Genomic DNA, 26,946 nt, shown 5'->3' on the forward strand with positions numbered 1-26,946 from the left:
TTTATGACTAGACTAGACCTTATGTACTAAAGTTATTCTGACATTAAATCATCATTCCTTGCTTTTTGGCTGACAGTTCTACGAAATACAGTTAGACATCAATTAGTAGTAAAAAAGACCTTTTCAGCCAGGAGAACACTTTTCAAAATGTGAAGCCCTGAGTTCTTCCGGAATGAAATGAAGAAAAGATAAAAATCACATATTCATGCTTCAATTAAAAAAAGAAACAACCACATTTACAAGAGATTGGGATGTTGCTTGTCAAAGACAGGTTGCTAAGGTGTAAATCAAATGTTGAATGCTCAGGAATTGAATCATGCTTGTGATGCACTACTGAAAGGTATTTGGAAAAGCAGCCATGGGAAAACTGATATTTTTAGTAACTGGAACAATTTCTGGAGTGCAGCTTGCAGCAAGATGTGAAAGGATGAAGCAATGCAGGAGCATATGAAGGTCATGGCTCATTTCTTAACTGAAAGGGTCTAGAGCAGTAAAGATGCAGGAGAAAAGTAGTTACCACATGGGAATAGTACAGATACTGATAATAAGATAAGCTGTAATGGTGGAGAGTGAGAAACAAGAATACTCAAGAGGACCCTTTGAAGCATTTGGCGCTGGAAGGGGAGAGGAAGACATCTGCCTCTGGAGGAAGCACTGTAATGGATGATGCCTATAAAGGACACGGCTGAGCAACGCGGGCCGGGAGAGGCACGGCACGAGGAGCTCTTGCAGGACTGCCAGGGCACCAGGGAGAATGCCTTTGGCATCCCTGCAAAGTCCGGTTTTTCTGCCCCTGTCTCTGGGAAGGTGCAGCCAGCTATCCCAGCAGTTGAACCCTATGCAGTCTCCGTAGCCACTGCCACAGTAAGCCTTGGGACCAGGGGCAGGAAGGCTCCAGTGGTGACAGCGCAGGTAGCAGAGACGGAAGTAGCTCCGGGCTCCGTGCGCCAGAGCCCACAAGCCAGCACACCACTGGGCGCTCCCTCCATGCGGAGCCCGCCGGCGGCCCGAGGGTCGCTCCCAGCGGCGCGGCCGAGCCTCCAGCGGGACAGGGCGGGGACAGGGCGGGGACAGGGCCGCTGTGGGCGCGGCCCGGCTGGAGAGGCGGGTCCGGGCCCCCCGACGGGCCCTCCCGAAGGAGCGCCGAGCTCCGGCCCGGAGAGGACGGGAAAGGGGACAGCACAACGCCTTAGGGCCGCAGGGTAGCACAGCAGCTGAGAGGAGCTGCCCATCTGTGGTGAGGAGGGTGAGTAGAGAGCAAAGAAGTGGGAGAGGATTGGAAGTGAGGTCCTGACAGGGACTGATCTGTCCCATCCCTTATGTGCTTCTATAGAAACTGATGCTGTGTGATGCTGCAGCATAAATATGGGGCTGCGACCCTGAAATGATGGCCAGGCCATGGGGCTGCACTGCTGAGAGAAGCCATGGTCAGCACAGGTGCGTGTCACGAACCTCTGAGGGAGGATGATTTTGTGCATGGATATACATGTCCATGCATGTTACTGTATTTATGGGTACTCGGGTCTACGAAGACTTTAAAAAAAAAATGATACAAAGAATAAGTGTAAAACTAATGCTGGTGTTAGCTCTGTTACTCCTTCCTTGGAAGCCAATAGTGGCGGTAGTTACTGGCTGTGTCACTCAAACATTTATAGTTAATTCCTGGTAGCATCTTATATTCTTCAGGGTTGGAAGAGTGGCTTTCTATTAACTTCCTGTTGTCAATTGAAATTACTTCTCAAGACGTTTTGGATGAATTGTGAATAAAAATACCTCTTGCCAACAGATGAGTGCCACATCAGCCACGAGCTGTGCCTTGCCACCAGCGCTTGGGCCTGAGCAAGAGGAGCAAGAGAGCTCGGAGACACATATGTCTGTTCTGTGGTATGCAGGGCAGCTGGCAATTACTTACTATGATACAGAAGATTGCTCAGTCTACTTCATGCCTGACATACCTGATAACGAAGACCTCAAGCTACTGCAAAAAGTGATTGGGGAACTTAACCCTCAATGCATAGTGACCAGTGCAAAACAGGACCAGAATATTGCCAAATTCCTGACCAACCTAACAGCTACAGCTGGTGATAAAGACATAGGAAAACCAGAAATTGTCCTGTTTCCCAACATAGATTTTGGTCTAGAAGTCAGCAAGCAACGGATCCTGTCTAGGCAATTTCCATTTATCCCATCTCACATGACTGCCACGGAGAAAATTCTCTATTTGTCCTCAATCATCCCTTTTGAGAGTCCACTCATGATACGAGCCTTAGGGGGGCTCCTTAAGTTTCTAGACAGAAGAAGGGTTGGAGTTGAACTTGAAGACAGCAGTATAGCAGTTCCTATTTTGGCCTTTAAAAAATTTGTGATGTCAGATACTGTGAATATGGACCAAGACACTTACTGTGTCCTTCAGATATTTAAAAGTGATATCCATCCTTCTGTGTACAAGCTATCCAGTGGACTAAAAGAAGGATTTAGCTTATTTGGAATTTTAAACCGTTGCAGATGCAAATGGGGAGAAAAACTGCTGAGGTTGTGGCTCACACGACCTACTCGGAACCTGACAGAGCTGAACAAACGGCTGGATGTTATCAACTTCTTCCTGCTAGCTCAGAACCATGAAACAGTCCTCACTCTTCAAAACTGCCTCAAGAATATTAAAAATGTGCCTCTTATTTTAAAGAGAATGACCCTTTCCAACACAAAAGTTAGTGACTGGCAAGCACTGTATAAGACAGCGTACAATGCAGTGTGCCTTAGAGACACGTGCCGTTCTCTGCCCAGCACTATTGAACTTTTTCAGACTATTTCACGTGTCTTCACTGATGATCTGCACTACATTGCTAACCTGATCAGCAAAGTGGTAGACTTTGAAGGCAGCCTCTCAGAGAACCGCTTCACTGTTAGACCCAATGTAGATGCCACGATTGACGAGAAGAAACGAAAGCTGATGGGACTGTCAGACTTTCTTACAGAAGTGGCACGAAAAGAACTGGAGACTTTGGACAATCATATTCCCTCCTGTTGTGTAATCTACATTCCTTTGATTGGGTTCCTTCTCTCCATTCCACGCCTACCAAATATGGTGGATAAGACTGACTTTGAAATTGAAGGCTTGGACTTCATGTTCTTGTCAGAAGATAAACTGCACTACAGAAGTGCCCGGACCAAGGAGCTAGACAGCCTGCTAGGTGACTTGCACTGTGAAATCAGAGACCAGGAAACACTCATCATGCACCAGCTGCAGACAAGGATCTTGGAGAAGTCTGAAGTACTTAACAGTGTGATTGAGTACACTGCGCACCTGGATGTGCTGCTAGCCTTGGCAGCGATGGCCCGGGAGAACGCCTATTGCCGACCGCGCTTTACTCACCGCCACGGCTTCCACATCAAGGACGGAAGACATCCACTCATGGAACTCTGTGCAAAGACTTTTGTGGCCAATCCTGTGGACAGCGGCGAGGCTACCAGACGAATAAAGATCATCACAGGGCCCAACTCTTCTGGAAAGAGTGTTTACTTAAAGCAAGTAGGTCTTATAGTGTTCATGGCTCTAATTGGCAGTTACGTCCCTGCAGCAGAGGCAGAGATTGGAGTAATTGATGGGATTTACACAAGAATCCACAGTAGGGAATCAGTTTCTGTAGGGCTCTCCACGTTCATGATTGATCTTAACCAGGTTGCCAAGGCTATAAACAATGCCACAGAGAGGTCCCTGGTACTTATTGATGAGTTTGGTAAAGGCACCAACACACTGGATGGCCTGTCCCTTCTGGCTGCTGTCCTGAGGTACTGGATCAGACAAGGAACACAGTGTCCACAGGTCTTTGTCTCCACTAATTTTCACAGTTTAATGCAGCTAGAACTCCTGCCTGACACACCTCTTGTGGAATACCTGACTATGGAGACCCATCAGGATGGAGAGGAGTTGATATTTTTCTACCAGATCAAACAGGGCATGTCCACCATTAGTCATGCTGCCAATATTGCTGCTTTAGCAGGAATGCCAGCCAAAATTATTGAAAGAGGAGTGGAAGTATCAGAACTGATTCGCAATGGAAAACCTATCAAACGTCTTGATCATCCTTCAAAATGTGATAAGATGGAAAAATGCAAGTCTGTTGTGGAAAAGTTTCTTTCAATAGACCTTGACGATCCCCAAGTGGACTTGGAAGAGTTCATGTCTAAAGAGGTGTTGCCTTCTGCAGCCTCAGTCCTGTAGCAAGGGTATGTGTAAATACATAGACTGTATCATATCTACCATGGAGAGTCTGGTACTTTAAAGAATGATCACCATGATGTGACCCCTCACAGGACATTTAGCTTGTAACAAACTGTTTGTTGTTACGTCCTTCCTTCTTCTTCTTGTTTAAACCAAGTACTTGCTTATCCCTGCAATCATATGGTGCATCATATGAGTGTATGAAGAGGAAGAATTTTAAGAACCTCTTCCAGCTGTTGGGTCACTCAGTTTGTGCATTTTCTGTCCCCGTTGCTGGAACCTCAGATTACAAAAATATATTGCAGAAAAATCACAACGCATTTCTACTGGTCTTAGAAGACTATTAAAGGAACGTGTTTATTGTTTCATATTCTCCCAAAGTGATGGTTTCAGCCATTTTAGGATCAGCATAAAAGATTCCAAATAAATACGTGGCTCAGACTCTTGTAGCAACAATTAACAGTTGTCCCAATACAAACCACTGACATAGAGACTAGCGTAAGTGGCAGTGCAGAGGGATTTAATGGCTCTGTGGCTTTTCTTATACCAGCTTTTCTGTCCAAATGCCAGAGATCCCAGGAGTTATAAAAAGGACTGATAAATAGAAAGAAGTACCTTAGTTTTACTGAGAACTGTTCTCTTCTTTAAGGTTCTGTATGATACAGTTGTATCATGCATACTATGTGTCTATGCCACATGGGTATAAAGGCAAAATTACAAATCTAGGAATTTAAGAGAGAAATTTACATTTTCTATTCTATTTTCAGTTACTAAGATTTGAAGATTAATACCACAAAGGGAGGATTCCCCTTCACTTCTCTTGTCATGCAGAGGATCTTTACTGAACACAGTATTTTATGTATGCATATGCAAGAAAAATTCATTAACAAAGTAATGATGTAAGAGCCATATCTAAACACTATCAAAGCAATAACCTTTCCTGCAGCCAGGCAAGTGTCTGAGATTCCTCATGTAAAAAAGACAGAGGAGACATTAGATAGCTTACTCTCTGCCAAAACTTGCTCTAACCACTTACATTATGGCAAAGAAAAGACATACTACATCTCTCATCTTTATGTAATTTCAAGAAGCCAAGAATATTAATGTCACATAAACTGAGAGAAAATTTACATTTAAAAAAATGAAATCCCTTCATAATTATCAGTATCGAACAAGTTATCTGGTATATCTAGCTGAAGATAGCAAAAAGATGACTATCAGCATTCATCAAAAAGATCTGAAATTGAAGACACTGCTTTGGGCTTGATTCAGTGTGGAACTTCCTCCTTGATGATAAAGGAAACTATTACTAAATAAGTACCTTATGCTATTTCTGTATGAAACTGGAAAGTGACAGAAGTTTAACATACTTTACATTTAAAAATACAATAATAAATCATGGAATTGTGCATTTAATGCTATTTCCAGTGCAATCATAATAATTGCTGTCTGCATAATATCTGGTATCATGATGTTGCCATTGAAGTGAATGGCAACAGTGAATCAGGCCTTGAACAATACTCAGAAGTGTTGCAAATACAAATATTTTTCTCAATAATATATTCTCTTTTACTAACTATACATGCAGCATCTTAAAGATACACCATAGAAAAGAATATAATATACAAAAGATTCATTATTTAGAATTTTGGCATTTTTTGTTGTCAACCATTGTCTAGGCTAGGGATATACTCTGCACTAATTAAGCAGATGCCATCAGAGCAATTTAGCTGTCAGTCATCTTCTACTTATGAAATTCATTTCACAGCATTTGCCATTCTGGCAGTACTAGGTATCAAAGGACCTTCAAACATCATACAGCATTTATGAAGTGTCTCACAACACACCCTGAAATAAATAGGAATCTGGACAAATGGAAAACACAGGGCTTGTGACTGACTGTGGCAACTTAGGAGGTGAGTGAGGGAAGCAGGAACAGAAACATTATCTTCAAATGCAAAACTCCAGTTGCTTCTTTTATTGTGCTTCATTAGGTTCTTTCCATAGAAGATAATGATACTAACCCAGGATTCTTCTCATTCAAATAATACTGGAAATAGCAGAACATGAGCAAGTAAATTATATCCCTTTGTCTCCTTCCACAAGGACATTTAGGAGCACACTATACCTCCTGTTTTTGGGGAAGTGTTCAGTGGCACATCTAACCTGAAGAAATGTCCATAAGCATGAAGAATGAATTAGTCCCACTTTTCAGTAGGTAAATAAGTCCTTGAATTTGAGAAGCTGAAGGGGGTACAGTAAACCAGATAGCTCTTTTCTAATCCACTTTTTTTCACACTTCCATCCTTTATTAATATCTGTTTCCAAGTTTTTTAGAGTTACCATTGTTAGCTTAATTATCTGCCTTCAAAGAGAAAATTTTATTTCTTGAGATCTTTACTAGTTCTGAATTCTCAAACTCTTTGCTTTGTAAATATAATCTTTAACTTTGGAAAATTTAAAATCTCTACAAAATATATACATTTAAAAATGACTACAGTTATATTAAGGTTTAAAAAAGAGCTTTTTTTTCCCCCAAAATATAACTTTGGTGAAATTTAGATGTCATTGAGAAGAGGGTGACTTAATAGAATATTGTTTCAAATAAGGAAGCTTACATTTAAAAAGTAAATTAATATAGTTATATAAAACTATGACTGAGAACTATACTCAACCACTTCAGTACCATTTTCTCTTTTATAAGCTTGCTCATGTAACCTTCATCCACTTCCCTTTTCTTGCTTTTCATATTGTAGTAAGATCTGAAAATGCAATTAGACATTGTATCAAAATGTACTGCCAAATAATTATTCCTTTATGATAGATATTTTTGTTTACTGTTTTCTGTAAATGCATGAAACTATCTAACTAACTGCAGGAACAAAATGAAAGAAAAAATTATACTAAAGACTGATGTTTATGCCTCACACTGAATTGACAGAGAAAAGTGTACAGATTTTTAATACATAGTATCTTTCTATGCAGTAGATCATATGCATTATCCAGCATTATAGAGGGCTCAGGAAGATGATTTGGAATGACATTGACCTGGTTCTGTCAGCAGCAGTGAATATCAGAACACAGAAGAGATGTATCATGGCTAATATTTCATGGAAGGTAGATAAATGGAAATGAAACAACCAGCCAGCCAAAAAAACATCAAAAATACAGAATAGCAAAAATCCCACTCTGATTGTCTGAGATGTTTTAACCAGTTATATCACTGAACAGCTGATATTCTAGAAGATCTGTGGCTTTTTAAAATTGGCATTTTAAAAGCCCAACTGTCATTTCAAGCAAAAGCTTCTGTGAGTTGAAAAATTTAATATCTATCATATACCACCTGCATGCTGTGGCTAAGTCTTTATTTCTATTTTAGAGCAAGTACACATACCCTCAAATTTTCTTGATGTATCTCAAATCTCACTACCTTCTTTCTACTGATTTCAAAATACTACCTAATTAAAACGTGCACCTTCAGCATTTTTAGAGATATTTCTAATTAAACTTTAAAGTTTAAGTATTAACTTTAATCGACTATTAAGGAAAAATCAACTTAAAAGATTAGTTTTATGTACTTTAATTCTTATTTAAAATATTTTTTCTGAAAATTATTTTCCTAGTCAAAGAATCACATAAAACATTCTACACAATGACAGGAAAAAATGTATGGACGTATACCTTGTGTTAAATAATACAGGACTACAGTTAAATTAGTATGAAATTTTAAAAAGGTATGCTAGTATTTCTTCTATATATTTTAATCACAGTTAAATCTTATTTTCATGTATTTGTGTATTTTGTCAAAAAACCCAAATAAACACGCAGGAAATAACTTCCTGCAAGAGAAAATATGGAAGATATACTAATTATATTATATACATTTATTAATATAGTTTTTCCTCATTACTCTGAAATTCACCAAAGCATATTCAGTAGAGAACTAACTGCCTACTATGCATAATCCAAACAGAAATTCTACTGTTTCTTTGCTCATTTTCTCCTATACAGTAACAAAACTCAGCAAACAAACTGCATGGATAAAATCTACGCCCTAATGGGAGTTCTGCAACTCTGAACAAGTACTTTCATCCTTTGGTCTTGCCTAATTTCCCAACAGAAAACAGACCATGATATTACTGCAACGAGAATATCAAGAGTGGCAAATTACAGTACAGGACTGTTCATATGGCAGATACCTTAATTATTTCTTTAAAAACCAAGCATTAAAGTCTTACCTCTTCAGCTGGTTACACAGTGGCAAATATGATGCTACAGCATAAACAACACTGTCCATCTCCAAACTAAACTTCCTAGATTGCCACTGAGTTGTGACATGTGAGCTCACCTGCTTACGCAGCTCTGTTGATTTTGACAACTTCATGAAGGTCAGATGTGGTTTAAAAGATCTTTCTTCTCCTGTCATGATCCCCTTTTCTTGAAATATCTTTTTCATAGTCTCTGACGGGAGGAGAAAATTGTATAAATACAAAGATATTACATAATATAATGCTTAAAATGTGCTTTCAAATGTAATTTTAGTCACGGGTCCTTCATGTGAAAGAAACAAGATGATGAGTACTAAAACGTAGGGAGATCTCTACATATTATTTCTTCAGAGGAATATATTCTTTCATGTGACAATGGATATGATATTTCATGTGACATATCTGCAGTTAGTATCAGTTAAATAATGGCAATTAGAAAGCTGTTCATGCTGTCTGATTTTGCTATCAAAATAGAAACTCAACATGAGCACTGTTCAGAAGTCACTCTCACTAGAAGTGTGGGAAACTTCAGGAAAATTCTGAGTATGTAATAGAATTCTCAACTGAAACCCAGTATTCTGTGGTAATTCTATTATCTCTATTTGTGTAATCTCCCACTCAGACCAAAGGAAATTTGGAAGTGAAAGCTCTAAGTTTTGGCACTGGATTTACATGCCAGCATTAGAGAACATATTAGGTGTGCTGATGATTTTTGTTTGGGTTTTAAAGCTTCACTGTTGCCTTCTGAGCTAATTTCTTACTTTTAATGTACTTTTTCCTACTTTTATTTGTTTACAGTTCAGGCCAAAACAACTCGACAATACTGACCTAGTTTACTATTTTTCAACTCATCTGCCCAATGTAATGTTTAATGTCTTGGAAATAAATGTCAGTGCAACTTTTGAATTATGTTCCATGGTTTTATTTAGATTAAATACTTTCAACATGAAAAATTTCTGTTTGAAAAAAGGTTTAGATAAAATTGAAAAAAACTGTGGTAAAAATAATACTGGAAAATAGAGTATTTCTATTGCTAAAAAACAGAAAAACTGCAAAGCCTTAAGCTTTTTATTTCTTTGCAAGTACAACTTCCAGTTTTTCACTCAGTGTAGGTCTAGCTCACTCATTCAATCAAACTAAAACCAAAATAGGGGAAACATTATCAATCCTATCACATAAATTCAATTAGCCCTTAACAAAACAGTGTATGTTTATTTAAATATATTATTTTTTTGCTTGATAGTTAAACAGTTCTTTTTCTGACACCTGGAAGAAACAGCATCACATCAGGAAGCAAACAACACCAGTACAGCTGACCTACTTGTATTATTTTAAATTTTGTCTGTGGGAGACATTTCTAAATTTAAACTGAATCCCCACTGAACTTTTTGGCTCCTGTATCTATTCTCTGAGAAGCACAATTTGGGGACCCATTGACATTGATGTTCCAGCAAAGGGTAAATCTTATCAGATTTACATTATCATGTGATGTTCTGACTCAGTCTTGTGCATAGCAGTCTTTTTTTCCCTTCTGAAAACTCCACTTTTTTTCTGCCATCACATCTTAGGCCATGCATTCTTATCTAACACTCTGCAATTAGGATCTGTGCTGATGAAGATTTGCACCTCTCCAGGTGTTCCCTCCTAACTCCCGGAAGAGCTTAGTATCAGAGCAGAGATTTGCTACCGTGCCTCTGATCACGGGGCTGCGAACCCAGGGATCTCAGCAGAGCAGACCTGGCACACAGTGCTGTGACTGTGTGAGAGGTGGGTGGGACAGCTGAGCACCTGCATTTTACCCTGCTGAACAGAACCACCAGCCTGCCTGTGTTTGCTTTGTGCAAAATAGCTTTGTTCGATATCTATTAGATTTATCTTTCCAAAATCCTCTTTCATACCTGGCAATTCCAATCAAGAAAAAACAATGAAAACCTGGGTCAGAAGAGAAAGGCAAGAAGAGAGAGAGACCGTAGTTTCAACGTAACAGATTTATGTGTGTGTAGGTGTGTGTCTATACATGTTCTCAGGGCATCAGACTTCTCACACAGCTTTGTCATGGCACAGACATATTAAACACCACAGGCTCAAGACATTGGGCTTGCTGGGACTACAGACAACCCCAGCTTTGTAGAATTTAGCATGAACAAAAAGCGCGACGTTTTACTGGTTAAGGTAACTTATGAACATAATTAACACAATGTTTTCTTCTTCAAAAAATGATGAAAAATAGAATGAAATCTGACTAAGTGGAGGGGAAAAAAAGAAATAAAGAGAAATGTTTCCCTGAGAGCACAGGAAGGTTACAAGATAATGTAATGCTATTAATATCCGTGAAGCTCTTTGAAGAAATGGCTACAAATAGGGATTTAATAGAAACTGGAAAGGACACAGGGATGCTGTGGGCAAGAGAAAGTTCTAGGTTTGTGCAACAGCATAAAAGTGGATTTGTTGACTGGCAAATACACAAAAGTTAAAGTTTATGATGGAGATTACCTAAACTAAAAGAAATTAGAGGCCAGTGATGAGAAAAACAGATAGACAATGCCAAGGCATCTTGACAAATGAGTATCCTCCATTTCCTCCAGACATTGGCATTACTACTTAGACTGAAAAATCAAACAAAATCTATGTTTTCCCTTATTAGCCTCAGGCTGACTGATGTTTGCAGCTTCAAAGTATACCCTAGAAATGTTAAAGCTATTTTTACAAGCTCAATGACTTCCTGGAACAAATTTTTGGACAGCTTTTAGACTGCCTTTCATGCAGTTTGAAGTACTCTGTAATATCATTTTGTACCACATTTTTATAATGTCAAAATTACTGAATATCATCTGCCTCTTACACTGGATGCAGCTGAATCCATTAGACAACTCTTTCCCTATAATTAGAATGGAAATGTGATATATGAAGCTTACTCAGAACCACTTTACATGGGAAAAGATTGAGCCATATTCTATAATTCAAATGGCCATCTCCTTTCTGAAGACTTCATTAGATACAGAAACCTGCTACATATGTATGTTTACTTCCAGACTATTAATTTTTGCTTGTCTCAAAACTATGTTCCTTCAATTAAAAGGCTTACAATTTAGAAACAGTATTCTGTCTTTTTATTGAATTTTTTTTGACTTTACACTTGGAAATGATGAAATGCTGAGCATAGATAACTTACCATTAGAACTATCATGTTAAGCCCTGCTAAAATTATTAAATTCTTAGGGTTTTTTAAGAGATGGGCCAAAAGATAAGGCAGAGTCAAGCCAGTTTCCCAGTAATTCCTCCATTGCTCCTTTGTTGTATTAGTTGTGTATTAGTTTGACTTTTCTACAGTGAGCTGTCACTGTCCAGGACCACTGCCATGTATCAGCAAGCTATACTGTTATTTCAAGCACTCATCAAGAGTATGCATGGGTTGTTCTGTTTATCTCCATCACCACACACATAATAAAGATGAGCCCGTTCATAAAGTAGGATCCATGGAGCAGCTGGGTCTAGCAATGTCAGTACATAAGGTAAGCCTTACAAGACAGTGACAACATGAAGGTAAAGTCCTAAAATGAAAAAGAAACATAACTAGAACTTCCTAATAAAACTTCTTATACTGGCTTCAAGCCATTCTAATACTTCCTACAAGTTTGTTATGACCACAAAAAGAAGGGAGTGATAATACCTTCTTTTAAACCACAGTAAGCATATTGCTTCATTTCAGTGAGCTATTTATCAGAGCTATTGTAATTCAGTGTTGGGCAGCACAATGTGAAAAAGAATGCAGATTAAAATCGAAAAGCATTTGCTGTCCTCATTTTCAGTATGAGTTCAGAGAATCATTTCATCATTTTAGAGAATGTTTCCAGTCCCACCTAACTAAACAACAGCAATTTGGACTGTCACCTTTTTGTTCACTTTGTTCAAATCAGTTGTTCTAATGGAAAATTACAATACCTTTGAGTTCCCAATTTTTTCATCATGTGAAATGACCTAAGAACAACTGACAAGAGGCAAAATTCATTTATCATAGCTTCAGCCATCTGTAACTAAAGCGAACTAAATTAACTGAATTAAACTATTTCCCTAGGCTGCCTGAAGGGAGGGCAATGCAATTCACCCTCAAATGGATGCTAAATGTGTGGATTCACGACTTTTAAAGAAGTTCATCCTTGATGAGCTTAAAACTATCATCCTTGTCAGAACAGACTGTTCCTTTCCAGCCCCATGCCTGCCGCTGCTCCTATCTTTCCTGTCAACAGTTATGTAGCTATACAGTAAACTTCCTGGGCAAGCTAAATAAGCTAAAAATTAGCTGGCAAAGGTAAAAATGTTAACTTTTCCACAGCTGAATTCTCCACGTGGCTGCACAAGGGGTCAGATTGCTTTGGTATGGTGGCAATGTAAGTTTATGCTCAAGTAAAGCTGTAATGTATCTAGAGAAGATGATGGACAGTATGACTCCCTTTCCACTTCTCTCACTCTCTAGTGTTAAGTGCTAGGAAATCAACTCAAAGAGATTAGACTAAATGCCATTTATACACAAATAAAGTTAAAGAAAATTACTAAGTCAGTTGTACTGCATGTCAGCCTAACTGACTGTTGTACTACAGTGCTGCCCTAACTGAATTAAAATATTTAAGACAACAAATCAACATTTCTTAAAACAAAGAACCAAAAGCAAATGAAATATTTGTATGTATAAACTGAAGCGTAATTTTTCTATTTGTGAAATTCAAGCTCCCTCTCATGGTCAGACCATAACCCGCATATTAATCCATTAAAATAACATATGCAAATCCTGTAGATAAAAAACCAGAATTCACTTATTCACTTTTATCAGCTTTAAGCAGCATTTACAATGTAGTTATCAAAATAAAAACATTACTTTTTTGAAATTCATTTAGTATTTACGCTGTTTTTGGCTGGGTACTTTTCTTCATAGTACCTAGCATAGGGTTATTTTTTTGATTTATGCTGAACAGAGGTTTGTTAGTTCAGGGATGTCTTGGTTACCACCGAGCAGCACTTGCACAGAGCCAAGACTTTCCTGTTTCTCAGTTCACCTCTCCAGCAAGCAGGCTGGAGGTGCACAAGGAGCTGGGAGGGGACACAGCTGGGACAGCAGACCCCCACTGAGACATTCCATTCTGTATGGTATCACCCTCAGCATATATAGTGCTGGGGAAAGAAGAATGAAGGACGATGGCCTTTGTCTTCCCAAGTCACTCTTAGTGACGGAGCCCTGCTGAATCACTGAAGGGCTGAATATGTGCCTGCCCATGGGAAATGGTGAATGAATTCCTTGTTTTGCTCTGCTTGAGCACATGGTGTTCACTTTCCCTATGAAACTGTCTTTATGTCAACCCACAAGTTCTCACTTTTACTCTTCTGAATCTCTCCCCCAAACAGCTGGGGAAGAGTGAGCAAGTGGCTGTGGGACTGAGCGGCCAGCTGGGACTAAACCTCAACAGTCCTTCAAATATTCTGTGGTGCAGCAAAGCAGAAAAAAGAAAGTTTTTCAAAATGTCCTGTAATTGTATATGTCATTGTAAGCGCACAATTTCTAAAATGACTTGGACAAAGAGTTATTAAAATACTCCTCAAACTTCTGTCAGAACTGTTAAGCACTATTCCTGGTAGATAATTAAATGATAATCTTTTAATAGCTTTTTGGGAAGTAACTAGGAAATCAGAACAGAAGATTCACATTAGCTCTGCTTTTCCTGGACTTCCATCTCTGGCAAACCTACATCTACACTGGTATTAGCAGACATGCAATGACCACATTCAGATGTTATGATGTTATTATCAAACAATTTCTCTATACAATTTATGGAACTAAATGGTTTCCTACCATTTGGAAGAAAATTTAACTACATCTATTTTCTATTGACTATGTTTTCAATATTTCTCCTTCATTCATGTACAACACAAAATAACAACCTGAAATCAAAATTCACCTTAGAACATAGCAGAAGCCATACATAATCTTGAAGTAGCGAAACAGTGATTCCTTAATAAATTCAACTGAGGTCTTTGTAAAAGGTCAAACCAGCTGCACTTCAGAAATGAAACTAATGAATTGCTAGAGAAAACACTGTATTAATAAAGACTTTTTCAATTTTTCCCTCTGTACTGGACTGCAAAGAGGTAGTATGACAGCAGCAGTCCTTGCTACTCTGCAAAATGGGTTATTGCTCTATTAAAAAATGGTGTGACCTCACATTCCTCAGAACACAAAAGATAATTCATCAATACTGAAAAACTCTTTTAAAGAATCTTTCCAAGGAATAGTTGGAATTACTGGGATAGTTTTAAAGGACACCAATGAATTACAGACAGTACTGTTCTTTGAGAATTTTTATTAAATATCTGTAAACAACATAGTTTAAGTATAGACTCATAGGCAGATAAAAATGGGACCAAAACAAGGTAGCATGGAGTCTTTACATCCCATTTACAAATTTGCACTATGTTTTCTACATTTACTAAATAAAAAGTTATCAGAGAACAGCACTGTCTGTAATTCATTAACATCATTTTGAAATATGCAAAGTAGGCTAGGAAATTAACTATGTAGCATTTACAGTTGTTAAAGGTAAATTAATATTGACTAAATTAGCACAAACTTATCTTTGTGCTCCATTCTCATTTAGGTTTTTGAGAAGTCTTTATAACACTTAAACTAGATTGACAAGTTGTACCTGCTATTTCCTTAAGTAGTGCTGTATGATCATTTTCTGCCAAATTCACAAATCCAACTTGATTTCTGAAGTGATCAATTCCTTGAAAAGACAAATCCACTCTTTTTCCTTTCAGGAGATTATCTACAAAAACCTTGCTGTCTGAAAGAGCACCAACTGCTCTGTTGAGAGGAAAGAAAAGACCAATGTCAAATATATTTCTGCTGTTAATATGGCTAATAATCATTATATCAGTAAATGTAACAAAGATTTTTTTTGTACCAATTTATTACCTACTGTGGTAATTTGCACTAATTTCTATCAATACAGTTGTTGTTATTATTGCTACCACATTTTTATAAAAGTAAAGTGGTTCATAAACTATGCTGTAAAACCAAAAAAATAATAAAAGCAGACTTAGTAGTGAGTGTAATTCCTCAAAAGAGTTTATCTCAGTCCTCAAGGTATCCAGATACTAACATGACAGTGTCCCTATTACTTTGTGAATCCCATTTAAAAAAGATGATTACTTAGAAGCATTTCGTTTTCCATTCTTAAATTAGCTTTTTGCCTATCCTGCTATGTCAATTGAACTAAGATTCTTCTTCAGTCCAAGTTACAACAGTGTTAGTTAAATTATTATCAGATATGACATTACATATATAATGATAAAATTATATGGAAATTACAATTAAGCTCATGGAGAACTGTTATTAAAAGAAGCATAATCTCAATTTACATTTACTTTCTGTAAGAGCTAAGAGACGTGCACACTATAACTGCAATAACAGGGTAGAAACCTTTTAACAATCAGCTTAATTAGCCACATCAAATGCATGTACACTTACATGAAATAATTGTTTTGACCTGCACTAAAAGTGATTTAAATTCTAAACAAAAAACACATAAACATTTTAGTGTTTTTTAAAAGATTTCTCCTATCTCACAGTTTTAATTCTATTCAATTAACCTGAATTCAATCTTCTCCCCAAGTCAATGCAGACTTTATAAACGCTAGATGGCAGTAATAGGTTAAAAATACTCAAAAGAGGTATGTTTGCTTTTTCTGTGCTAGCTGGATGAAAGCAATCACCAATTTCTAGTAGGTTAAATTATTTCATTGAAGCCTGTACAATTCCAAGAATCTCTACACATTCTCATTGTGTTTAACAAGGTGGACTCTTGATGTGAAATGTGCATTAACTCGAACCTAGGGCAAGTCAAGAAACACATGAAGGTTGATTACATGACAGAATAGCCTTCATTGATAGAACCCTCCTGTAGTCTTTTTAGAGGGCTTTAATCTATAAGCTAGAAGTACTTTAGCTCCTTTATAACCACTGTAAACACCAATGGCATTACTTGTTCCTTGTAAAGGATATCTTCCTGTAAGTGCAGTCTCTGTCACTTACCTACCCTCTTATCACTGTTAGACAGTTCCTGTGTCTTCCTTATGTGCTGTACTTCAAGATCTTTCAAAAACACCATCTAATACTGGTTCTACCTGTCAGATTACTTCACATGTAAACAGGCTAAGATTTATTTATCAACATGAACCTAAAAATTGGTCCAAAACAAGTACAGAAATTTCAAATACACTGAGTCAAATTAAGTTAAAGCTTGCAGAGGGCTTTTAAGTATTGATTCATTCATGTATCTAAATTCCATCTCTGGATTTTTACATGTGAGAACTAGTCCAGAGAAAGTCCATGGAAAACTCTGTTCCTCAGCTGAACACAGATTTATATTTCCATACTGTAGAGTCTGTTGCAGAACTCACTGACCAGACCAAGTCTACTCAATGAGTTCCATGAAAGGTCAGTCCACACAGTGCAGTGTGTTTTCAGTTTAGCACTGTGGCATTGAAGATCTAGTTCTACTTTTTCTTTTATTTATAACCTTGGAAACACTAAATTATGTAGAAAAATAGCTGTCATCTCACTCTAGCTATCTTACCTTTTGTATTCTATCAACCACTTCATAACACCTAACAATTTTTTTGTAAGAATAATGCGCAAGGATTTCCACTGAGTCAATAGCTAAAAACACAACAGTGCTATTTTCTTGTTATTCCATACCAAATAGTATTTACAATGCCAGCTAGTAATTACAAGCAGTGCAACTAATCCACAGAGATACCCAAAAAGTTTACAAGCACTTTGATCTAAAGTCAAAAAAGGAAATTAAAAAAAATAATTAAACAGCATAATCAAAGTGAACACAAGCTAGAATTATAGAAGCAACGTCTGTTTTTTTCCTATATTGTTGTAATGTAAATATTGTAGCACTTAAAATTCACCAAGTTTCTTTTTAGAAATTTCTGAGTTTTAATTTTGATGACTTGTTAGAAAAAAGCGATATCACAAAAAAAGCCCAACTCAATTCTGCCATTCCTGTTACTTGTAATGCAAAGGTGAGATTCACAGAGTCTTTGACAGAAAATGAGCAAGAAAATCTTGACACTGTAATCTCATAATTAGGCATTTACTGCAAAGGCAGGCATCCTGATTTCTAGCACCTGATCCCATGACTATGCACAGTTAGCATAGAGTAGAACTTCCTGGCTTGAAGGGAGTGCTGTCATGAGTCTTGCTTGTTTGCTTTCTTTCTAGTTTCAAAATTTCACATTTTTGATTTCATGCAGTCCTACAAAAAGAGATGTATAGTGTATTCATGAAGGCTAGACCACAGTCAATCACTTAGGAAACTCACATGGGAATTGCAGGTCTGGATTCCCTTAGAAAGAGCGGCCTAGAATACAGATCTTCCATTTTCAGGGTGAAAGCTGTATGTACTAAAATACCATACAAAGGGCTTTGTGCTGAATTGAATGTTATGTTTAGCACATTCTTATCACGCATTTGACTTCAAATAGCATTCAACACATTTCATTTCTGTATAGACAGAGGCACTATTGTGCAAACACAGTTGAAAAACTGTAGATATCTAAGTAACTCAGTGGATCAAAACCTAAAGATCTCTGAACTCCCAGATGCCCAGTTGACTAGCTACACTTTGTTTGAGAGATTACTCTCCCCCTGCATTACACACAGGTTTGTTTGCCAGCCTGGATCCTGGTTTCTTTCCATTAATCTCGTATCAAAAAATGGTGAAGCAAGAAGGTGGCAAATTCAGCATTTTACTCCCAGCAAATCTCCCAGAAGATTAAACAAAAAAACATTAATTATGAAATTTTTTTGAAAAAATCTCATTAAAAAGAACATGCAATCTAGAATACCTGAGGATAGCTGAGCTAGAAACCTATAGGAGGCATCTGGCCAGGAAAGGGGTGAATCTCTGAGGAAGCTGCTGCTGACTAGAGGACAGTTCTGAGTGCCTGGACTGTAGAGTTCTGCTGGGAGAGGCAGAGAAGAACTCTGTAAGTCAGTGCTTCAGTGGCATTCAGACAGTGAAAGCTGAGAAGGGGCTCACAGAGTAGCAGAATATCCTGAATTAGAGAATATTTGTTTTGGTATACAGTTTTGGACTCTTAAAAAATACTCACGAAGAAGCACATGTGCTATGAAGTACTATCCCATGCTTCTTTTTTTGAAAGTTTGCTTCAAACCCTTTAAAAAAAATCTCACATAAACAGCTGGTGGTTGTTCTCACCAATTTTCAGGTGCTATCACAGTTTACTCATTAACCAGGCACATGGAGAGGGGAGAGAATCTACCAGATCTAGTATCCTTTGCTTGCCTTTTTATTCTCTGCTCCTGGCTCTTTCTCTCCCCTTAGACCAGACTGTTGATGCTGACAAATTTGCATGTTCACAGTAGAAGACAGGTAGGAGTATAGAGATCTCAAGAATATAGCATTCAAAGAAAACAAGCATGTAAAAACAAGGCAGCTGATTTAGATATACTGATCATTCATTATTTTTAGGTGTGTCAAATGCTTTCAGCCAAAATACTTCTACATTTTAGAAGCATGCCCTTGACTACCAAATGGTTCCTACATTCTACCTTGGATTTTCATTTTCTTATGAGCAATCTGCACTTCAACAGTTTTTTAATTCCCCTGTCCCCTATATCAAAACATTATTTTAAAAGAATTACTTAAGCAAACATGAGATCTATGTGTGCAAGTTCAGCACACAGTAGGAAAAATGCAATGGAAAAACCCATACTTTGTTCCAAGTTTATGACATATAAGTTATGAAAATGGCTAATATTAAGACTAGCATTTTAAAAACAACATTAATTAAATGCTCAATAATCCTAGTAAATTAGGGCTGTGTATGGCACAAAAAAGCGACAGTTAACCCTGCTAGTCTCTTTATGAACACTTAATACTAGTATATACTTAATTAGGCAAAAATACTAGTATATACTTAATTTACAATAAATACCTACATGCCAATTTCTTCTTCACTGGATAAATGCATCACTAACATGGTGACATGCAATGAGCCAGAGCGAACCATTGCTTTGGAAAACCTTTGATCCTTTTGTATTATTGCATCTTGGACAGCCTGAATACTGCCAGTAATCTGGGAAGAAAGACACAGAAACAACAGTTAGCCACTACAACAATTACTGTATCCCATCACACAAGTGAACAAGAAAGCACTCAAACTAAAACCAAACATTTCTATTAAAACCATTCTAGCAGAAGAAAGTTTTATCTGCTGACAAAGCTGTGCTAACTGACCCGAGTGAAGCCAAACTGGGTACAAATAGAGTGATTAATAAATCACTGGACACTCCCCATCACGTCTTAATAGGAGTTTCCTTCCATAAGTATCATAAACTCCCGAAGCAGGTTAAGATCATCCAGTTTTACACTGCCAGTAATACCAACAAAAAGCTTCTTCAAGGAATTGCTCTGCACACTCTGCTAAATATCTGTCTTGCTATGCACAGGTAAGTGACTGAAAAAAACCTGATCTTTGCAGGACTGGGCACATACAAAACCAGAATATTCAGTAAATAATCTTCAGTAGAGATATCTGATTTGCAATTCTGATTATACTGTCCAATAGACAGATATAATGTATACTCCCTTCAAATGTATTTAGAAAAATTTTTTTGCAACAGGTATAGAATTTTAACTTCATCAGTCCTTCTCTTTAAAAACACTGGAATTATATTTTTAATTTAATTTTTTAATTTAAAATTCAAATTAATATTTTTAATTTATTTTTTTAAATTTTTAAATTAAAATTAAAATATAGTTATACATGCTCTATAAATTGTATCCAAAATGTTTACTGTGCTTGACATTTGTGCTTGTCGTATTGTAGCAATTTAAAAAACAAAACACCAAAGACCTGCAAGAATTCTTGAGTATGTTAGTGAAAATTAGATCAAGTCAAATAAACCTGACCATCTGACAAAATGAATTACTTCTTAAAGCACAGTGAACAAAGACAAATCATCTTTGGTGTATAAAATCTAAACCAAGCATGTTGAAAACTCCAATCTCGCTTTTTTTGTTGTTTACTTATTTGAAATTCAGTAGTGAACACTTCACAAATGTACTGTACAGACTTGACTTTTATAAAATAAGCACAAGTAGCTCTTAGGTATAAAAAAAGCATTGATATATTTTAGTAGCTCTGTTAATCATAAGGAACATATAAATTTTCTGGCGAAAAAAACCACAATCTAATGGGAGTGTTCAGTATTTTTCTGACTGAATTTCTTAAGATGAGTTGTGCCATGCAGATGTTTTACCTAATGAGCCATAGATATCTAGTAGTGTCATATAAATATAATTAAATCATAACTCAAATGAACTGATGCTAGCAAGGGTAGGAAGAAGGATGGAAGGTAAAAGCTACTTGCCAGAAAAGGGGATATGGCATTCACAAAATCACAAGTGTCTTAAGTATTGTAGGACATATTAAGAAAATTCTGCCAACATTTTATCATAAATCATGTTGCAATGAGATCATCTTCCTTCATATGTCAGAACTGATCTTAACCTGGATAAATAACAGTTTCATTGTTTCAGACACAGGAGGAATTTCATCCATATTTAAGCAAAGAACTGGTAATGTGATCCCTGCTAATTACAATGTATTGACTGAATAATTATTTAAGTTTATAAGCTAAAGCAAAAAAAAAAAAACGAAACAAAACTGAAAAATTAAATGTGTCATACTAATTGCAATTTTATTACATTTTCAACTATTGTGTCTAAATTTAATTTGCACCTGTGAGCTGGCAAAAGAAAAAAAAATATAAATGTAAGCATACAAGCCCTTCAGAGTACAGAAGACAGATGTGGAACTGTGTTTTCACAGCAGGTAAAAGCATCCTAGCTTTGAAAGAGATCAATATTACTCAGCATTTAGTTTAGCAGCCAATACCCCACATCCCCATACGCCTATAGTTCCCTTCAATAGTACTGCTAGAAAAGCATGTTCTTTCACGGCTCACTCTTTCATGCAAGCACCAATGACACAAAAACTGTAGGAAATTATAATCTCTGAGATGTTAATTTTTCTGTCCAAAACTGGACAACAGGTTGAAAACCCAAAAAACCTGAATGGATAGGCTCACAGATGTATAAACTCTATTAGGAAACCAAGCTAAAAACCTAACAAATAATATGGCTTTGGAACAAGATTAAGTCCAAAGATAGCCAGTTATCAGTTCCAGAGAAAAGTTATTGCTGAATCCATCAAGAAAGTATGAAAAATCCTGCCCTTTGGATACAGGTAAAATAAAAAGAAGGCTGAGCACATCCTCTCTCACTGGCTAAATGACAATGCTCTACACAATCAACATTAATTGAAAGAAAAAAAAGTGTTCAAGTAAGTTTTTCTGTTTTAGAAACTCGTTTTTCAGATGTTTTCCCTGAAGTTATGCAACCAAAGTGTAAGACAACAGCTGTTAAACAGGTGTGCTATCACAATGCATATCACAATTTCAGATTTGTTCTGTTTTCTCCAATAAATCTAAGGTGCAATTAACACTTGAGTGTACTATTCTAATGAAGCAAACTAAGACTCTCCCAATGCTATATAACAAGCTTTGACCCACATAAATAAAATTTTTTTGCATAAATAAAAATTTTGAATTGCTATTTAATCTGTTATTTACATTACCTTAAAAAGTATTGTTTTACATTTCAACTGCTATTATGCTATTTATTTTTAATTGAGATGTCCTAACTTAATCCAAAACCTTTTTAAGGCAGATCACACTAAACAATTGCTTCCTCTGAATTTTTTTCTAAAAAAAAGTTCAAAAAAAAGGCCTCAACTACTCATTTCAAGATCTCCCCTCCATTACTTGAAGTACATTATTCTGAGGAGTAATAGTAATACTGCTTTGCTTATTACAAGGATACTACTAGTAAGTAAATGTAAAGCTTTAAAGATTTAACAGATCAATAGTAATTATAGTCAAGACTGGAGAACCCTGAAAGGCTAACCTTCCAAGTGATGGCACATCATGTAAGTCATAACTTAAAAAAAAAAACAAAAACCCAAACAAATAGAAAAAGATACAATGATCATAATCTATTTAACTATTTTTACACAAGTAATAATGCAAAGTTCAATATAAATTCAAAATTAATGGAAGAACACTTTTCATTTCTAAAGATTCAAAACAATTAAAATAAAAACAAGGAAATTGTTCATTTTCCAAGAGGAACAGCTGATCAAATGTTTCAGAGGTATCCTTTATTACAAAATTTCCTCTGTGTAAAGCTTAAATTACTTCATAAAATACAAATAAACACTCATGCTTAAAATACTTCACTGGAACAAAATAAGCCCTTCAAAAATAAAGGTCTCTCATTACCAACTGAAATACTACCAGCAATTACCAGATTCATTCTGGCTATCAAGAAACGAGGTGTCTAAATTTTGGCTAATATTGACTATAAAAATTCCAATCTGTATTTTCTACTGTCAGAAAAACTCTACCTCTAAGGCAAGTATAAACAAAACTTTCTAGCAGAGTCCTGGAGTTCTCAAATGCTCTGAGATTAAATTTAAAGAGTTGTTTCTTTACCTCTGTAAATGATATGATTAAATAATGACATATAAAAAACAATATGATTAAATAATGACATATAAAAAAACAAGCATAGTTAAGATCTTCCTAACCAACCCTTGGGCATAGTAACAATCGTCAGCAGGAATTCTCAATTACCAGGTTATATAACCCCTACATTATTCTGGCCCTTGTTAAATCATGGAACCTGTTAAGCAGATCTGGAAGAAAATATATTTTAAAATAAGATGTCACAAAAAGATATCCTACAATATTTGTAATGAGCTATCCTGGATCTTATAAAACCAGCCTTTAAAACCTCTTCTTCACATATTATGTTCTGAAGAATCAAGAACTGCAGTGTCATTCTCAAACCTATTTTAGTCTCATTTCATATTTTCTTAATCTTCTTTTACTTTTTCAGAGAACTGATAATACAAACGTATTTAAGTTAAAATGAGTTAATGTGTTTTAATATAAGTTAAAACTCATCCAAGATAGTTTCTGATATTAAAAAACCCCACAAACTAAATTTGCAAATGCTGTTAAACTGCTGGGTTCAACTTTTTAAACATAAGGCACCTACTTTGCTGGTTTCAGACACAAAAGATATCAAAGATATATCAGAGACAACCTGCAGCATGTAAGAAATCATTTTAATTTATTGCCTAAATGAGACAACTTATGTAACTGCAAGGAAATACATTTTCTTAAAGAGTTCTTTGCATTTTCTGAATTTATGTGAGCAACATCTCACTAAAACAGCAGTTGTTTGAATTTTAAATAATATTAACCATGTTATTGGAAAATGCTAAACTACAAACTGCCAAGTTAAAACAGTAACAGATCCAAATATAATTTTTTATCTATAAAGAAATCTAAACACATTGCTAGAATTTTCCCCATTAAATTCAACAGGAATGTCTCTCTTCCTTATTCTACATGAACAACAAAATAGGCAATACTGAACACTGCAGAGGGGAAATTTCAGCCAGCTTCAGTGAAATCCAAAAACCTGATAAACTGAATAAAAATGTAAGTATTTTTCCTCCATTCTTTCTTAGAAAAGCAATTTTATTCACAAAAAAATGTTACATAACATAGCATTCCTCAATGAATAGACTGCTAATGTTTCTTTAAAATTACCTGAAAAAAATTTTTTTTGCACAATATCAAACACTGTTCTTATAAACACATGCAGGTTTTGAAGTAATTCTGGTTATACCAAATTAGTATAATAAAGAATATCACCTTTGGATTAGTAATTGGAAGAGAAATGAAATAATTTGGCTGATACTGTTTGTTCTTTTTCTTCTTTCTCTCAATGCCTTCTTCAATTTCCTTTCCAATAGTCCGCTTTCTTTTCTTCTTAGTACTTAGTTCAGAAGTTGCACACACTGAAGAGAAAAAGAACAAAATCACTTTCAGCACACAGACATTTAAACAAAGACACTCTTGGTATCACAACAACAGGAGCTGGACTTGAGTCAACTGGCTGGAGCATGTCTTCCCACTCACCTGCTCTGCCCATGCTCTGAACCGTCTGACTGGGATCCGACTCTGACTTGAATTAATGCAGCCATGCAACTGAAGTACCACACCTGAACTATCACCCTACACCTCTAAGCCAGATTTATAAGCTGCTAACACAGACAGACACACAGCTTAGCCAACATATGCAGCAGGACAACAGGCCTGCAAATTGCCCATATTTGAACATGGACATGACTGTAGAGCAGAAGGGCCAATATTAAACTTCAAAAATCCCATGCATTCTGTATTTGGAAATATAAAAAGCAGCAATACATAGGATTATTAAAGCTAAAAGTTGTAGTAGACTAAGACTAACCAAACAACAGCACATGAACCAAACCCAGCCCAGAGGAAAATATCATCCCAGCCAGAATTGCTATCTACCTCCTCCTTTTCCAGAAACACCTTCTGATATAGTGAAAGAAATCTGTGTGTCCTCAGTTCTTTCTTCACACATAATTGTGTTTCTCTCAGCTCATTTCCTTGAGCCTTACAGACCCTCTCCCACCACATGGCCATACACACCCACAAGCTGACCAGGCTGCAGACATCCACTGTCCAATCAGAAGTGTACTTCCAGCCTAACACTGGGAATACACATATGGAAGGACAGCTCACAAAACCCCTCACCTGAGAAGCTCCCATACAGTAATGTGAATTGACTACAAAATGTCTTTATTCTGTGACTCATTGCTCCACAGGATAACAAAAGGGTGAACTCTCAATATGCTCAGGTACTGCAGGACTGAATAGCAAAGAGAGAAGCTCTGGACTGTAACCTGTTTGCAGGGAGACTGTTCCATGTGCCTGGCCCATGTATCCTTGCCAACAGGTAGGACCAAGAACTGAGTGCATGATGTGTCAATGCTTTCACATTTCTTCTGTTTAATGTACTTACTAGCATGTTCATCTTCAATATCTGTGTCCACAAATGGCATTTCTGCCATTAAAGAATCTACTGAATCAGCAGCACATGGCTCTTCACTCTGCTGTGTTTTTTCCTTATTCTCTTTAAAGATTTTCTTCTGCTGTATATTTTCCAGCCCATCTGTAATATATTTAAAATAACACACTGGGTCTTAGTTTTTTATATAGACAGCTAAGAGGCACGATACATAAGCAACATAACAAGTAAATATTTCATTAATTATCAGCAAATAAATATTGACATATAACCCTGCAAGGATCCTGTTGTTCTTCTTTGTGAATAGATCAGTAAAAATACTGTAACATATATGTGAAATAGCAAAAGATAGAGTTCTGTTTTCTATATTTGAATAACCTAGGGTCTTGTTTGGTTCCAAGTAAATGAAAATTACTGCAAAAAATACGTAGAACTGAGCATAAAAAATAATACCCTTCAGAGATCAAATAAAGTTAATTTTAGATAACAGCAATGGCATATGAAATTCAGTGCAAACATTGACAAATTAATTCCACTGTAAACACACTGAAAATGAGGCATGAAGAAGCAGGAAGGGAATCCTATCATTCCACATAGAGTCAGCTGAGAACGCTTTGTTATATCACTCAGGAATGAGATGATCACTCTATTCCTGCATCTCCCACTCAGTATAGCATGTTTTAGACAGCAATGATCTGAATTTCTCGTTCTAAAAACTGACTTTTAGTATTTAAGCTAAGGAAGAAAGTCAATGTAAATGAAAACACATCCTGCATGTACAAAGGTATACATGAAGCTCTACCTCAGAATAATATCACAATCACAGAATATTTTAAGTTAGACAGGACAGAACAATGTCCACTAACAAGATTTTGAAAAAGTCTTTTTCCCAAGAGTACTAACTGAGCATGAGTCATTTTGTTATGTCTACTTATGCTTCTGCATCAGTAAACTCTAATATTGGCATATTAAGTCATACCTTAAAAAAAAAAAAAAAAAAAAAAGGAAGAATAAGCAAAATCTTCTCTAGCAGCAAAAATGGGCATATAATCAGACACCCAGCAATACTCTTTTGGGACAACTCTACAATGGAATTACTGTAGTGGAAGGAGCCATGTGTTAGAATTGCAGTTTATCCCAGGACAGCTCATTACTTCAGACAACAACTTTCAAAGCTCCTCTCAGGACCAGTGTGGATGGCCCAAATCTGGCCTAAGAGGAAAATTCAGCAGCAAAAGTGTACACTATGTTCTTAAGGCATGCAAGGCTACACACGTATAAAATCGATATTACAGACCCAGTGCAGGTGATTATCACCCTGTGGAATGTTTCTTACACATATCACTTTTTGCTAGGGAAGATAAATAAAAGAACAACCTGATTAAATGCTAAT

At 36.5% G+C, this 26,946-nt stretch overlaps 2 protein-coding genes across 3 annotated transcripts in view; one reads left to right on the forward strand and one right to left on the reverse strand.

The window, feature by feature from the left end:
- The window catches only part of AKAP7 (A-kinase anchoring protein 7), an 82,090-nt gene that overhangs the window by 51,175 nt on the left and 3,969 nt on the right, over positions 1–26,946 (reverse strand). For both annotated transcript variants that reach the window (XM_050972853.1, XM_009095219.4), the window contains exons 2-6: positions 25,548–25,697; positions 24,368–24,513; positions 19,517–19,653; positions 15,183–15,343; positions 8,571–8,683 (exon numbers count right to left, since the gene is read on the reverse strand). In XM_050972853.1, the coding sequence (XP_050828810.1) occupies positions 8,571–8,683; positions 15,183–15,343; positions 19,517–19,653; positions 24,368–24,513; positions 25,548–25,697 (707 nt within the window). The remainder of the gene's footprint in view (positions 1–8,570; positions 8,684–15,182; positions 15,344–19,516; positions 19,654–24,367; positions 24,514–25,547; positions 25,698–26,946) is intronic.
- On the forward strand, positions 1,787–4,395 carry MSH5 (mutS homolog 5). Its single transcript, XM_009095218.2, has one exon. It carries the CDS (start codon positions 1,787–1,789, stop codon positions 4,220–4,222), a length of 2,436 nt encoding a protein of 811 aa, XP_009093466.2. The 3' UTR covers positions 4,223–4,395.

Source organism: Serinus canaria, chromosome 3, assembly GCF_022539315.1.
Source record: "Serinus canaria isolate serCan28SL12 chromosome 3, serCan2020, whole genome shotgun sequence".
Taxonomy (NCBI): domain Eukaryota; kingdom Metazoa; phylum Chordata; class Aves; order Passeriformes; family Fringillidae; genus Serinus; species Serinus canaria.

Coding starts and splice junctions, on each gene's coding strand:
- MSH5 (XM_009095218.2), top strand. CDS start 1,787: ATGAGTGCCACATCAGCCACGAGCTGTGCCTTGCCACCAGCGCTTGGG.